The following is a 16,931-nucleotide window of genomic DNA, read 5'->3' as shown; positions in this document are numbered from 1 at the left end:
GAGGAAAGCTCATAGCTTTACATGCCTACATCAAAAAGTCTGAAAGAGCACAAACAGACGACATAAGGTCACATCTTATGGAACTAGAGAAACAAGAACAATCCAAACTCAAAGCCAATTGAAGAAAAGAAATAACAAAGATCAGGGCAGAACTAAGTGAAATTGAAACAACAACAACAAAAAATACAAAATGTAAGTGAAACAAAAATCTGGTTCTTTGAAATGATAAACGAAATTGATAGACCATTAGCAAGCTTAACCAAGAAGAGAGAAGATCAAAATAAGCTCAATTAGAAACTAAATGGGAGATATTACCACTGATACCACAGAAATACAAATGATTATTCGAGGCTACTATAAACATCTTTAAGTGCATAAACTAGAAAATCTAAAGGTGATGGATAAATTCCTGGAAATAAACAACCCTTAAACCAAGAATAAATAGAAACTCTGAACAGACCAATAAAAACCAGTGAGACTGAAATGGTAATCTAAAACGGCCAACAACAACAACAAAAAAGTCCAGAACCAGACAGATTCATCGCTGAATTCTATCAGGAATTCAAAGAAGAATTGTGACCAATCCTATTGACACTGTTCCACAGGATAGAGAAGGAAGGTATTCCTCCTAAATTTTCTATAGAGCCAGTATCACCCTCAAATCCAAACCAAGAAAGGATATAACAAAAAAAGAAAACTACAGACCAATATCCCTGATGAACATAGAAGCAAAAACCCGCAACCAAATACTAGCTAACTCAATCTAACAGTAGATCAAAAAGATAATACACCATGATCAAGTGGGTTTCATACCAGGGATGTAGGGATGATTTAACATCCACCAGTCAATAAATGTGATACACCACGAAACAGAATTAAAAACAAAAATCACATGATCATCTCAATAGATGCAGAAAAAGCATTTGACAAAATCAGGCATCATTTTATGATTAAAACCCTCAGTAAAATTGGCATAGAAGAGACACACCTTAAGGTAACAAAAGCCATCTATGGCAAATCTACAGCTAACATTTTATTGAATGAGGAAAAGTTGAAAGCATTCCCCCTGAAAACTGAAACAAGATAAGGATGCCTACTTTCACCACTTCCATTAAACATAGTACTAGAAGTCCTAGCCAGGGCAATCAGAGAGAAAAAAAATCAAAGGCATCCAAATTGGTAAAAAGGAAGCCAAACTGTCACTGGTGATATGATTGTAAACACAGAAAGACCTAAGGACTCATCGAAAAAGCTGCTAGCGCTGGTGAATGAATTCAGCAACGTTTCAGGATACAAAAATCAATATATACAAATCAGTAGCTCTGCTACACACCAACAGTGACTAAGTGGAGAATCAAATCAAGAACTCAACCCCTTTTACAATAGCTGCAAAAAAATAAAATAATTCTTAGGAATACACCTAACAAAGGAGGTGAAAGACCTCTAAAAGTAAAACTACAAAACACTGCTGAAAGAAATCACAGATGACAGAAACAAATGGAAACACATCCCATGCTCATGACTGGGTAGAATCAATATTGTGAAAATGACCATATTGCCACAAGCAACCTACAAATTCAATGCAATTCCTGTCAAAATACCACCATCATTCTTCACAGAACTAGAAAAAATAATCTTAAAATTCACATGGAACCACGTAAGAGCCTGCATAGCAAAACAATGCTAAGCAAAACAAAAAAATCTGGAGGCATCACATTACCTGACTTCAAACTATACTATAAGGCCATGGTCACTAAAACAGCATGGTACTGGTATAAAAATAGGAACATCGACCAATAGAACAAAATACAGAACCCAGATATAAAGCCAAATACTTACAGCCAACTGATCTTTGACAAAGCAAACAAAAATATAAAGTGGAGAAAGAATACCCCAGTCAACAAATTGTGCTGGGATAATTGGCAGGTCACATGTAGAAGAACAAAACTGGATCCTCATCTCTCACCTTATATGAAAATCAACTCAAGATGAATCAAAGACTTAAATACAAGACCTAAAATCATAAAAGTTCTAGCAGATAACATCAGAAAAACCATTCTAGACATTGACTTTGGCAAAGACTTCATGACCGAGAACCCGAAAGCAAATACAACAAAAACAAAGATAGGTGGGACTTAATTAAACTTAAAAACTTTTGCACAGCAAAAGAAATAATTAGCAGAGTTAATAGCCAATCCACAGAGTAGCAGAAAATCTTCACAATCTATACATCTGACAAAGTACTAATATTCTGAACCTACAAACAATTCAAACAAATCAGCAAGACAAAAACCAAACAATCTCATCAAAAAATGGGCTAAGGACATGCATAGACAATTCTCAAAAGAAGATATACAAACGGCCAACAAGCATATGAAAAAATGCTCAACATCACTAATTATCAGGGAAATGCAAATCAAAACTGCAACACGATACCACACCTCACTCCTCCAAGAATGGCCATAATCAAAAAATTAAAAAACAATAAATGTTGATGTGGATATGGTGAAGAGAGAACACTTTTACACTGTTTGAGGGAGAGTACACTACTACAATCACTATGGAAAACAGTGTGGAGATTTCTTAAAGAAATAAAAGTAGATCTCATCTGATCCAGCAATCCCATACTAGGTATACAGCTAGAGAAAAAGAAGTAATTATACGGAAAAGATACTTGCACATGCATGTTTATAGTACCACAATTTGCAATTGCAAGAATATGGAGCCAGCCCAAATGCCCATCAATCAATGAGTGGCTAAAGGAAATGTGGTATATATATATCATAGAATGCTACCCAGCCATAAAAATGAATGAAATAATGGTATTCACGGTAACCTGGATAGAATTGCACACTACTATGCTAAGTGAAGTAACTCAGGAATGGAAAACCAAATATCAGATGTTCACATTCATAACTGGGAGATATTTTATGAGAATGCAAAAGCATAAGAATGATACAATAGACTGAGGGGACTCAGGAGAAAGTATTAATGGATAAATGACTACACACTGGGTATGGTGCATACTGTTTGGGTGATGGGTGCACCAAAATCTCAGAAATCACCACTGAGAATTTATTCTTGTAACCAAACATCACCTATTTCCCAAAAACCTACTGAAATAACAAAAAATAAATAAATAAAAAATTTAAAAAGGCCTTTAGCCTCTGGAGTCTGTAACCTTGCTCTTCGCCAATAATAAACCACATTTTTCTGATCTTTCTTTTATTCAGAACATGCTCTTAATCTAAGGTGCCAAGTTCTAGAGTCTGAATTCTCATTCCCTTTTGCATTAATTCCTACCAATGGTTAGCTGCTCATCCTTACAGGACCAGGTAGTGGGAAGTGACACAGTTAATGTTAACAACTGCTGTTGTTTTATACAACTTCAGCCTGACCAGATTCCTAGGGCTCCTAAGCCAATTGAGGTCTGTCCTAAATAAGGCCTCTAAACATTTAGAAGGAAGGCTCTCTACTCTGCCTATACCTGGAAGAAATATTCCTATATTTCTGAAAGAAGGAAAATTTCAGATACTACCTATCTTTCTGCTAGAAAAAGTATAATATAAATATGATGATTCCTTGCTCTTAACAGATTGGCTTTAACGAGAATTAACAATCAAATTCTCTGCTAGGCCACTCAATTTTCCTGTTATTATTTTCATTTATCACAAAAATGGAAATGATTCTTACTTATTCCTTTTTTATACGTTCTCACAGTTGAAAATTAATTACATTGTCTTTAAGCCTTAACATGAATATTTACATGTTAAATTTCTCATCTGTATATTTATCATACCTAGTGATCGCAAAATCATTGAATGGAAGCCGATTGCAAGTGCTTTCAATTCAGGTTGAACAATCCTGTAATATGATTAAAGCAAAGAAACAATACATATCATTAAAATATCAAACTGAGTTAATATCAAAACATTTATCAGTATCATTTTTCTTCATAGTAGGATAACTCTTAAGTGAATGGCTCATGTTAAATATAGTTATATTTTCAATTGTTTTAAAAGGCAAACACCTGGGTGGTAATAATTATTTTTATTTCTTATTTATTCTATGCTTTATGATTTCAGGACAGTTTAACAAAATTTTCATATTTGATCCTTATGAAAATCCTATAAAAAAGTGATGAACGGACTTGTTGTGTTTATGAAGAATATGATTTTGTGTGGACTATTTAGTTAAGGTAGTTCTTATGAAAATATTATATACCCTTATCCAAAAGTAATTCTTAGCAGTCCTCTTTTTGCCATCTTATTTCTATCATCAGTGTTAAGAGAGTAGTTTACTAATATGATTCATAAATTATATAATACAACCAGATGGGTCAAAACACTTTTCTGTATTCTAGTGTCTTGTGTATTTAACTGTCATATTAAAGGTAAAGAGTATACTTGTATCCTCACTTAGAAACTAACTCACTCTTGCATTTCCCCAATTCCATTTTTCTGTGTTCAACAAACTGATTACACTACCAACGCTGTGATAACGTAGTATATACCAAGTGAAATAAAATTATTTTGCATTAGTGGGGGGGTGGATTGGGATAAGGGAGGGTGACTGCGGCTCAAAACACCCAGTTTTACTGAAATAATAAATTAACTGATGAAAAAGGTGTTTTTTTTCTTGAACTCTTGGATGGTTACTCTTTCAGAGAGCTATGTAGCTGTCATCAATCAACGAACATTCACTGAGCACCTACTGAGAGATACTATGCTAGTTAACGTTCTTGGGAGTAAATAGACAAATTATGCTTCTTCTCATCTAAGTGACTTGGAGAAGTGTGTCAATTTCTCTTAGCCTTAGTTTCTTTGTTTGCTAAGTGAAGATAATAATGCTTATCTCATGTTATAAGAATCCAATAAAATGAGCTAGAACTCTAAACTTCAATTTCATTTACACATAATCACATCTATACAGAACAGCTTCCATTTATTGAGATTCTGAAAAGAATTCAACAGGATTTATAAAATTTTAAAAGGCAAAAGTTAAATTAAACATAATATATTAAAAGTTAAATATAAGATAGTTATATATTAGGAGAGACAATAAATGGAAAGCATGCTTTGGCTCTGCTTTCACCAAGTACAGCAGTACTTTGTTAGCCCAGCTGAGGACACAACACTACACTGAAGACAATGAATCCATGTCTGCTAGATAAGGAGGAAATTTATTTCATAAAGAGGTGGTCAGGAGAAAATCAGCAGGAAGGGGAGGTTAGCTTTTCTATTAAGATGTTACTCTCAAATATCAGATTTCTCAAAGGAGGTTTGGGGAAAGGAGAGATTGCACTTCACCCCTGGTTGAGCTCTCTGACAATTGCCTGACATGCATTTTTCACTGTAATTCATTTTCAGAAGTTGCACTTTGTATACTACATGCACAAGGCAAATTGACATTTGTTATCAACTTGTATTTTCACCCAGGGAAAGGGTTAGCATGCAGGAGAATTGAGGGACTTGCAGATAGGGTGAATATTTTCCAAAGAGTGGGCCTGAAATCTTCAATTCTGTGGAAATGATGGATATGTGTGATATAGTAACATACATATACAATAACCACCATACACACTCCGACATTTACATGCATGTACACTCACACTACTCCTTGCATGCTCATACTCACATGCTCACTTGCATGACACATCCATGCACTATTATCATGAAAGATATTTTTCACTGTAGAGTGACGCCTGCTTCATGTATGATATTGAGCAGCTCTGGATTTTCATGGATATCTTCCGTGATGAACTCATCACAAAAAACACCCCAATAAGTTAAATGTGTCATTTCATTTAATTATTGATGATTTTTTAAAAAATGTGTGGGGCTTATTTCACTTCCTTTTTATTTTATTTTAGTATTTTTATTTTTAGTTCTGGAGTACATGCGCAGGATGTGCATCCTGTTTGCAAAATATTGAAGAAAAACTCTAATTTGTATCCTAAAGGAGCCAAATCTTTTCTGGCTGAGCCATTAAAATGTATTTTGTTTTTAAGTTCTAAAACATTACCCTCCTTTGGGTCATTTAAGATTGATGTTTTGTTTGTCATCAGCTTACATCATGCCTCACACCCTTGTCACCAGTAGAATGCCAAGATTTTGAGATCTTCTCTGGGTACCAAGACTCTCATTCCACATGGTTTAATACACATCCCTTAATCCAACTCACTTTTCTACTCTTTTCCCATCACCCAAACCCTTTTATTTTGCCCACGGAAACTCTTGTTTATTACCAGCAAAAATGTTTATTTTTTTTTATTTCATTTTTTTTGAGACAGAGTCTCACTCTGTGGCCCAGGCTGGAGTGCAGTGCTACGACCTCAGCTCGCTACAACCTCCACCTCCTGGGTTCAAGAAATTCTCCTGCCTCAGCCTCCTGAGTAGCTGGGATTACAGGTGCCCACCACCACGCCTAGCTAATTTATTTTTATTTTTATTTTTAGTAGAGATGGGGTTTCACCATGTTGGCCAGGCTGGTTTTGAACTCCTGACCTCAATTGATCCACCCGCCTTGGCTTCCCAAAGTGTTAGAATTACAGGCATGAGCCACTGTGCCTGGCCAACTTCCTACATTCTTTTTAGCTCTTTTACTTTCTTGTTCTAAATGAAGTCTAACTCCCATTAACACTCTTTCCATACAACTCTATCGTTTTCCTTCCACCGCCTCCGTATCAATGGGCCTGAAATGTGGAAGTCCTTATTGATCTTTTGTTTTTACCACTTTCATACCTGAGTCTCTCCTCTGAAAGACCTCTAGATCCTAGGAAGAGGTGCACCACCCTAATATGCTATTCTCTAACCTCCTTGTCGAAGTTAGCTGTAGACTGGCACAGCACAACTCTCACCATTTTTTGACAATTTTCCTTCTAGGTTCTCTGTCATTTTCATCAAAATGATTTCTGCTCCTTTTCCTAGTTATTTTAATCTTTGTATAGACTATGCTCCCAATGCTCTGCTCTTCCAGTTTCTTGGCCTTTTCTCTGGAAAGTCATATTTCTTTCACCCACAATCAGTTCATCAGTACCCACTTTTTAAACTCTCAATTTTGAGCATCCCACTCCTCATAACCACCTCTCAAAGTTTAAAATGACTCCCTTTCATACATCTGCTGCAATATACCTCAACCCCAGCTCTTTAGGCTTATGACTCCTCTGACCTCTTCACAGGCCATCTCTAGTTTCACCTCTTCACGTCCTCTCTCATCATGATGTTTTGTTATAATCAATCCTTTGCATATATCTTGAACATTTTTGTCTATCTCATCCTTTATTGCATTGGACAAGCAAAAATGCTTTTATCTAAACCTCTGCCTTCTCTGCACCTATGTACAATGTGCTGCATAGCTGGAGGAAATAATTCAAACATGCTGGTTGGGCTCACTTTAAATTCATAAGCAAAAATATTCAGGGGACCTCCAGTGCAATTGTCCAATATTTTACTAGTCCATTTGCCCAGTCAGTATATTTCTCCAATCTTCAAGATTACTAGGTAACATTTTCTTACATGAACACTCTTTCTTTTCTTTCTCTTCTTTCTCATCTGATTACATTGTTTTTTTATAACAGAGAAAGTAGAAGCAATTAGAAAAAAGTTTCAATATTCTTCATCACTACAGGTACACATTTACTGGCTTTTTACCCACATAGACAATTTTTCCTCTACAAACAAAAACTCCGTGTCCTTGTTAATATCTCTTTTCATCTTCCTCTATAATTACTTTCCCTCTCTTCTGCGTTGTCAGTTTCCTTCATCTGTACTGCTAATTCTCATTCGTATGCAAGCATGGTATTATTTCTAGCACTGAACATAAACAGAACTCTTGATGACACAATCATGCTAGCTACCACATTTTTTCTCTGCTTCTTCTTGTAACACTTCTCCTGAAAAGAACTTTCCATACTGACTGTTTACACTTTCCTTTCTAGCATTTTTTCCTGATCCTCTTCAATATAGCCTTTCACATTCTATGCAGCACACATTATAGTCACATTTTCAAAGGGAGAAAAATCCTGTTAAAACAAAATAAATTCAAAAAAAGGAGAGATAGCTTATCTGAATGAGGAAGAACCAGATAAACAATTTTGGAAGTATAAAGAAGAAAGAGTGTTACAGCCTCTCCAAAGGACCACAGTAACCTCCAGCAGTGGATTCTAAAGAAAATAAAATCTTTGATATAATCGATAAAGAACACACATGTTGTAGTCCCAGCTACTCAGGAGGCTGAGATAGGAGAATCGCTTGAAGCCAGGAGGTGGAGGTTGCAGGGAGCTGAGATCATGCCACTGCACTCCAGCCTGGTGACAGAGTGAGACTCCAACTCAAAAAAAAAAAAAAAAAAAAATCCAAAATATTGATTCTAAAGAATTCTAAAGAATCCTCCAAGAAATAAGGCCTTTAAGAAATACAGGATTATGTAAAGATTGAGATCCAGAAGTTGAAGGCCATCATAAACACACCAGGAAAATGATGTAGCATAAAAAAGAAAATATAGATTTTATTGAGAAAAACAGACACAACTTCTGAAAATGAAAACTATTTTGATGGAACTGCAAAATAGTTCTGAAAACTTTAACAATAGGCTGAACAAGCAGCATAAACCATTTAAGAGCTAGAAGACAGGTCTTTTAAGTAAACCCAGTAAGACAAATACAGAAAAGTAAATTGCAAAACTTAACAAAGCCTTCAAGAACTAGGTTATCATGTAAAGCATCCAAACCTATGAATTATAGCCATTACAAGGGGAGAAGAAGAGAAAGTAAAAAGTGTGGGTAACTTGTTTGAATAAATAACTCAGGAAAACTTCCCTGGTCTTGCTACGGACCTAAACATCCAGATATAAAAATCTCAGATGATTCCTGGGATATGTATTACAAGAATAATCTAAGAAAGACATAGAGTCATCAGACTATCCAAAGTCAACAAAAAAGTGGCAAGAGAGAAGTGTCTAATAATCTATAAAAGAAATCTCATCAAACTCATACCAGAGTTTGCAGGAAACTTGTAAGCAGGATCTGTACAAGCCAAAAAGAAACTAGGGTCCTATTTTGAGTCTTCTTACAAAATAAGGCCAGACAAGAATTTTTTTTTTATCCTCCTCAACTAAGCTTAATAATTCAAAGAGAAAAAACGTATTTCCTAGATAATAAGCAAACACTAAACATATTTGTCACAGACTGGCACTACAAGAAATACTCAAAGGTGTTCTAAACACAGAAACGAAAGAGCAATACTAATCATTATGGGAACATACAAAAGTATAAAACACACAGATCTTATAAAGAAATCACCTAATTGATGCCCCAAAGCAATTAAGAACTAATTAACAATATTATGGGAACAAAACTTCAAATACTGACCTTAGATGTAAACAGACTAAATGCTCCACTTAAAAAAATATAGGCTGGCAGAATGTTTTTTAAAAAAGATCCAACTTTATGCTACACACAAGAAATCCATCTATCTAAACTAACTGGTATAGACATTTTCAGAGTCAAAGTAAAGGGGTGCAAAAAGATATCCCATGGTTACATAAACCAACTATAGCTATACTTGTTGTAGATCAAACAAATTTCAAATAAAAAATGGTAAAAAAATGAAAAAAGGTTATCATATTTTATAAAGACTCAATTCAACAAGAGGATATAACAATTTTAAAAGCATGCATCGAGCATTGTAGCACTCAGATTCATAAAACAACTACTACTCCGACTGAAGAAAACAGAGAGACCAATACAACATTAGTAGGGTCCATAAATAACCCACTGACAGAAATAGGAAGATCATGGAGGCTAAAAATCAACAAAGAAAACTGGTAAATAGAACACTAGACCGAATGAACCTAACAAACATTTGCCGAACGTCTTATATTACTACCACAGAATATAGATTCTTTACATCTGCACGTGAAACATGCTAAAAATTTGATCATATGCCATGCCACAGGCAAGAGTGAATACATTTTTTTAAAAATCAAAATTACATCAAGTACCTTCTCAGAACACAGTGAAATAAAAACAAGAAATTAGTACATAGAGGAATTCTTGACACTATACAAATAAATGAAAATTAAATAACTTGTTCCTGAACAATTATTGAAATCAAGACAGAATTATTTTTAAAAATCAAAATGAATGAAAAATAAAGACAGCATATCAAAACCTCTGAGATGCATCAAATCAATGCTAAGAGGGAAGTTTGTAGCATTAAATGCCTATCTAATATCATGCCTCATGGAACTAGAAAATCAAGAACAACCCACACCCTAAACTGGCAGAATAAAGCAATAACAAAGAACAAAACTAAATGAAATGTGGGCAAAAAAATTTACAAAGGATCAGTGAAAAAAAAAGTTGGTTATCTGAAAATATAAACAAGATTGCTAGACTGCTAGTAGATTAACCATTAAAAGGAAGAAGATTCAAATAAGCACAATCAGAAATGATAAAGGTGACATTAAAACTATTACCACAGAAATACAAAAGATCATCAAAGACTACTATGTACATCTCTACATATACAAACTAAAAAACCTACAGAAAATCGATAAATTCCTGGAAACATACAACCTCCCGAATTTGAACCAAGAAAAAATAGAAATACTGAACAAATAATAAGTAATTAAATTGAATCAGTAATAAAAAAGAAATCTCCTAATAACAATAAAAAGTGCAAGAACAGTTAGCATCACTGCCAAATTCTATCAAAGAAACAGCAGCATCACCCTGACACCAAAACTCGGCAAGTAAATAATAAATAAAAATAAAACTACAGATCAATATTACTGATGAACATAGATCAAAATATCCTCAACAAAACAGTAGAAAATTGAATTTGGCAGCACATCAAAAGGTTCATCACAATGATGAAGCGGTCTTTATTCCTGAAATGCAAAGATGGTTCAACATATGCAAATCAATATATGTGATTCATCAAATTAACATAATTAAAATCAAAAAGCATATAAAATCAACTGACACAGAAAAAGCACTTCATAAAATCAAGCATTCCTTTATGATAAAAACCATTACTTAACTACACATAGAAGAAACATACCTCAAAATAATGAAAGCCGTAAAATGCAAACCACAGTTAACAACATACTGAGTGAGGGAAAACTGTAAGCATTACTTCTAAGAAAGGGAACCAGATGAGGACGTCTACTTTCACCACTCCTGTTCAACATAGTATTGGAAGTTCTATCTAGAGCCATGACAAAAAAAGGAATAAAAGGTATCCAAATTGGAAAACAAATGTTCAAATTATTTCTTTTTATTTGTGATATAATCTTATACCTAGAAAATCCTAAAGACACCTCTGAAAGTCTCCTAGACTTGATAAACTACTTCAGTAAAGTTTCAGGATATAAAACCAATTTACAAAAATGAGTATAATTTCCATACACAAATAATGATGTAGCTGAGAACCAAATCAACAAAAATATCCCAATACAGTTATCTATCTGATAGATAACTGATAGATAATATAGTTGTCTATAACAAGATTTTTTTTTTACTGATATATATAACAGATAAAAAATAAAATAAATAGGAATACATTTAACCTAAGAGGTAAAAAATCTCTACAAAAAGAACTGATGAAAAAGTCATATATGACAAAATGGAATGGAAAAAGTTCCCACACTCATGAATTGAAATAATTAATATTATGTAAAATGACCATCCTGCCCAGAGCAACCTATAAAGATTCAATGCAATTTCTATTAAATTATCAATATCAGGTTTTATAGAATTAGAAAAAAAAAATCCTAAAATTCATATGGAACCAAAAAAGATCCTGAAGAGCAAATTCATCCTAAGCAAAAAATAAGCTGAAGTTATTACCTTACCTGACTTTATATTATACTTCAAGTCTATAAGCCAAAATAAATAGTAATAGTATAAAAATAAATGCATAGATTAATGGAACAGACTACAGAAGCTAGAGATAAAACCACATACCTACAACACACTGATCTTTGACAAAGGCAAAAATATATATACACCGAGGAAAGGACACTCTATTCAATAAATGGTACTGGGAAAATTGGAGAGTCATATATGCAGTCATAAAATGGAATCTCTATCTCTCACCATATATAAAAATTAACTCAAAATTGATTAAAGACTTAAATGTAAGGCCTGAAACTATAAAAAATCTTAGGGAAAAACCTAGGAAAACTCTCCTGGACATTGGTCTAGGCAAAGGATTTATGATTACATCCTCAAAAGGAAATACAACAACAACAAATATATGCCAATGGAACTTAATTAAACTGAAAAACTTCTGCTGAGTAAAAGAAATAATCAACAGAGGACACAGACAACCCACAGAATGGGAGAAAATATTTGTAAACAATGGATCTGATAAAGTGCTAATATCCATAATATACGAGGAACTCAACTCAATGAAAAAAAAAAAAAGAACCTCATTAAAAAGTGGGCAAAGGACATGAACATACATTTTTCAAAGGAAGACATACAAGTGTTCAATAAACATATAAAAAATCCCCAACATCACTAATCATCAGAGATATTAAAATTAAAATCACAGTATCATCTTATATCCTTACTATAGCTATTATTACAAAGTCAAAAAACGAGAGATGTTGGTGAAGATGAGGAGAAAAGAGAATGCTTATACACTGTTGGTGGGAATGTAAATTAGTACAACCTCTGTGGAAAACAGTATAGAGATTTACCAAAGACCTAAAAACTGAACTACCACTCAATCCAGAAATCCCAGTACTGGATGTCTACTTAAATAAAAAGAAATAATTTTATTAAAAAGACACCTGTGGCTGGGTGAAGTGGCTCACGCCTGCAATTTCAGCACTTAGGGAGGGCAAGGCAGGCAGATCACTTGAAGTCAAGAGTTTGAGACCAGTTTGACTGACATGGTGAAACCACATCTCCACTAAAAATTAAAATAAATAAAATAAAATAAAATAAAATACAAAATAATTAGCCTGGTATGGTGGTGGGTGACTGAAATCCCAGCTACTCAGAAGGCTGAGGCAGGAGAATTGCTTGAACTTGGGAGGCGGAGATTGCAGGGAGACGAGATCCCACCACTGCACTACAGTCTTGGCAAAAAAAGTAAGACTCTATCTCAAAACAAAAACAAACAAACAAGTAAAAAATACCTGCGCTCGTATGCTTATCACAGCACTAATGACAAAAGCAAAGTCATAGAATTAATCTAAATGTCCATTAACTGATAGTCAGCCATAAAAAATGAAGTCAAGTCATTTGCAGCATTATGGGTAGAACTGGAAGCCATTATCCTTAGTGAAATGAGTCAGAAACAGAAAGTTAAAAAATGCATGTACTCACTTTGATGTGAGAGCTAAATAGTGGGTACATAAGGACATACAGAGTGAAACAATAGACCATTAGAGACCCTAAAGTGTGGGAGGTTGGCAGACGGTGGCAGGGATGGGATGGGACAGGAGGGTGGGAGTGATGAAATACTATCCATCGGATACAATGTACTCTATTCAGATGATGAGAACACAAAACCCCATACTTCACTGCACAGTATATCCATGTTTCACAACTGCACTTGTACTCCTAAATCCATAAAAATGAAACACTTTTTATTAACCAAAGCAGCCTTACATTTCCCTTCCTTCTTCGTACACCAGTTTTGTTTGGGCTAACAGTGATCAGCATATAATGAAATCTGAGGGTCACTTTCTAGTCCCTAACTCCTGTGAACTCTCAGCAGCCCTTGACATAGTTGCTTTACTCACTGCTTCATATATTCTTCATTATGCTTCAAGAACATGATCTTTTCTGTTTTTCTCATAACTCATGGGACTTCCTCAGTTTCCTTCACTGGCTTCTTCTATTATTCATCTCTAAAGTTAGAGTACTAGGTGTTGGTCCTAGGATCTAGTTTCTATCTGTACTGAGTCCCTAGAAGATCTCAATAGAGCACTGAATTTAAATAGCATCTGTATGTTGCTAACTCTAAAATTTCTGTTTCTAACTTTCGTGTTTCTCCTGAATAGTAGATTCTACATATGACATTGTCGGTAGATATCTAACAGGCAGCTCAGTTTTAGAGACACAAGAAGTCTTACTTGTCCACTTTCCCAAAACTACTCTTCCTTAGTCTTTCCCATTTTGTTCGACAGTACTATAATTTTTTCAGAACTCAGACCAGAATTTTCAGATCATCCTTAAATTCTCTCTCTCACCTGCCGTATTCAATTGAGCAGCAAATTATATTGGCTTTGCCTTAAAAAACAAAACAAAGACTGAGACTCAAGTCACTTCCCACTTCCTTAATCATAACCATGCTCAGTCGAGACCCCATCTTGTGAAGAATGATCATAGCCTTCTGTTTTCCATGATTTCATTTTTGTCTTCCAAAAACACACTCCATCTCCATGCACAGTTCGAGTGTTCTTCTCATTAGGTAAGCCATAAGCATTAGGTAATACTAACACTTAAACCCTCTAGAGCTTCTGAACACGTTTAGAGTAAGTTCCAAAGACTTTCCTGTGAACAACATAATCTGGATCATGCTAGCTCTGTCATTCTGCTTCATACCTCTCTCTTCCTCACACACTTTTTTCTGACCATGTATATGTCAAGTATGCTCCACACCAGGGCTTTACCTCTGCTCTACTTGCCTTGATTGATCCTTCCCTGGCCCCATTTAGCATGGCTTGTAGTTTCACTCTTCAGCTCTTCATTTAGGCTTCTTATCATATGATTTCCAATGTACAATGTCTGAACTAGTGTCTCTTACCTATCCCTACTTTTTCTATTTTCTTACTCTGATCTTTCTTTCTAGTGTTGCACACTTACCCTATTTTACATATTTACTTGCTTGTTTGTTTATTAGTTCTTCTCCTGTGCCAATTCATCCCCCATTCCCCATGCCCACTGGATGCCAATGAATTTTTACCACTTTCATTCACATTTCCATCCTCATTGCATGGACCTGTGGCTGACACACATAATAAATACGTATTGGATGAGTAAATGCCTACACTCCTGCTTAGTCTAGTTTTAGCAATAGTCTTATGATATAAGCATTAGAAAATCATTAACAGACCGAAGTTCATATTTTATATCTGTGTTCTCTAGTCTGCTTCACAAAACTTTTCTTCAAAGAAAATCAAAGGCTAGTGAGAGATTAATAAATGCTTTTGACAAGTGGTAATGTTGATTTCATAACTTTCCTAATTAGATAAATCATAATTATCAAGGATGAAACAGTATTTTTAAAACTCTCCTCATGAAAAAGTTTTAATTAAGAAGTTGAAACATGTTGAGATACAAACTAGTATGAGGTTTTGAGGTGAATTTTTATTTTAATGAAATTGTATTTTAGCAAATATATGCTTCTCCCTCTGAGTAGACATTTTATATTGAAGATGAAGCTGTATTTGTGGAATATTTACTATAAATAATTTGATAAGACTTGCAGTCAGGGTCAAAATTTAACAACTGTAAATTTAGTTTACAGGTTTACTTTCATGTTAACAAAATTTAAAAACACATTTTTTTTTTCTATCATGTCATGCTGTTAGCAGACCATGAATGTGATCAACTAGTATGTTTTAGAAGTACAATCAGATGTTAACCCAGGTTATTCTACTTATCATGTATATTTTTAAGATCCACATGCCTGTCTTTACATGTTTACAGTTTTAGGTGATTGAATTATTATATTGGCCAGTAGGGCACACATTATCTGCTTCCTCCCTAATTTTCCAAACTTATCTTATGCCACACCCCCTCACTCAGTATGGTCCAATGAACTGGATTCTTTTTAGTCTGCAAACACGCTAGTTCTTTCCTATCTTAAGGAATCAGTACCTAGACCCTCTTCCTGAAAGCCCTTCATTTGGTTTTTTCTGTATGCTTTTAGATAAAACATCACTTCTTTTAAGATGTACTTTGTGAGTCCTTTCCCTCATATACTCTCATTTCACTCCCAAATTTCATTTCTCTTTTTATTCCTTTTATTAGCAGTCTTTTTCCTTATTAAGACTTAGAGCAATTTGTAATTATGTGTTTATTTTAAAACTTATTTGTCTCACGTCACTCGTCGATTTTCTAAGCTATGAAACAACAGGTACCTTATTAGTTTTATTTACCAAGAAATATTCTTCATTAAGCGTCACATCCTGTCTAAATATCTGTTTAATGAGTGAAGAAAGGAATGAATTCTTTACATACACTTTTCTTCTGTCTACAATGGTATTAAGGGATACTAGGTCAGAAGCCATGCTGTGGGTAAATTTACAGCATTAGAATTTCATTACACACAGAAGTTTATATTTATATCTTGTTGCAAAATGTTTTCTTTCAATGAAATCAACAGATGATTTTCTCTAACTGGCCCATTAGGATCCAAGGCAACTGAAAATTAAAAGTTCTTTTTGAATCATATTGAGACTCGTTTACAATTGGGGCAATTGCCAATCAGTGTGTGTCTTAAGATTCTCAATAAAAGAACAATGTATAGAGTCTAGATTTCACAATGGAAGTATTAGAGACAAAATTATATTATTAATGATAGCACTGAAATATCATAATAATTCTAAGAAAATGAATTCCCAGAAAATTAAAATGTAACAAAATATGAATTTGAGCTAAATACGGAAAATATGTATATCATTGGGTGTGTTTTTAGTTTAATATACACGATAGTGTTTTAAAACATCATACTTACTTAATCACCAGCACGGAATATGAGGTAAGTCCAATTGCACAGAGGAAAGAATCTAAGACTTTAATTGCAAAATAAGCATAAAATTTCCTTGTACAAGCATCATCTCTTGGGCATTCACCCAGGTGCACTGAGTAATTTTTGTTCTGGAGACCGGCTACTTCCACACAGCTACAGTTATAAAACACCTAAAAATAATTTTTGAAATATTACCAAATACATTTGCCA

The 16,931-nt window shown here is 34.3% G+C and overlaps 1 protein-coding gene across 1 annotated transcript in view; it reads right to left on the bottom strand.

Annotated features, from left to right (window-relative positions):
• Positions 1-16,931, bottom strand: part of LOC101004239 (putative solute carrier organic anion transporter family member 1B7) — a 75,882-nt gene that overhangs the window by 20,344 nt on the left and 38,607 nt on the right. The window contains exons 10-11 of the mRNA XM_031650989.1: positions 16,707-16,891; positions 3,800-3,864 (exon numbers count right to left, since the gene is read on the bottom strand). Coding sequence (XP_031506849.1) covers positions 3,800-3,864; positions 16,707-16,891 — 250 coding nt within the window. The remainder of the gene's footprint in view (positions 1-3,799; positions 3,865-16,706; positions 16,892-16,931) is intronic.

The sequence above is a fragment of the Papio anubis genome, chromosome 9 (assembly GCF_008728515.1).
Source record: "Papio anubis isolate 15944 chromosome 9, Panubis1.0, whole genome shotgun sequence".
Lineage (NCBI taxonomy): Eukaryota > Metazoa > Chordata > Mammalia > Primates > Cercopithecidae > Papio > Papio anubis.
Note: the sequence above shows the minus strand (reverse complement) of the source record. Positions and strands in the feature narration are given on the sequence as shown.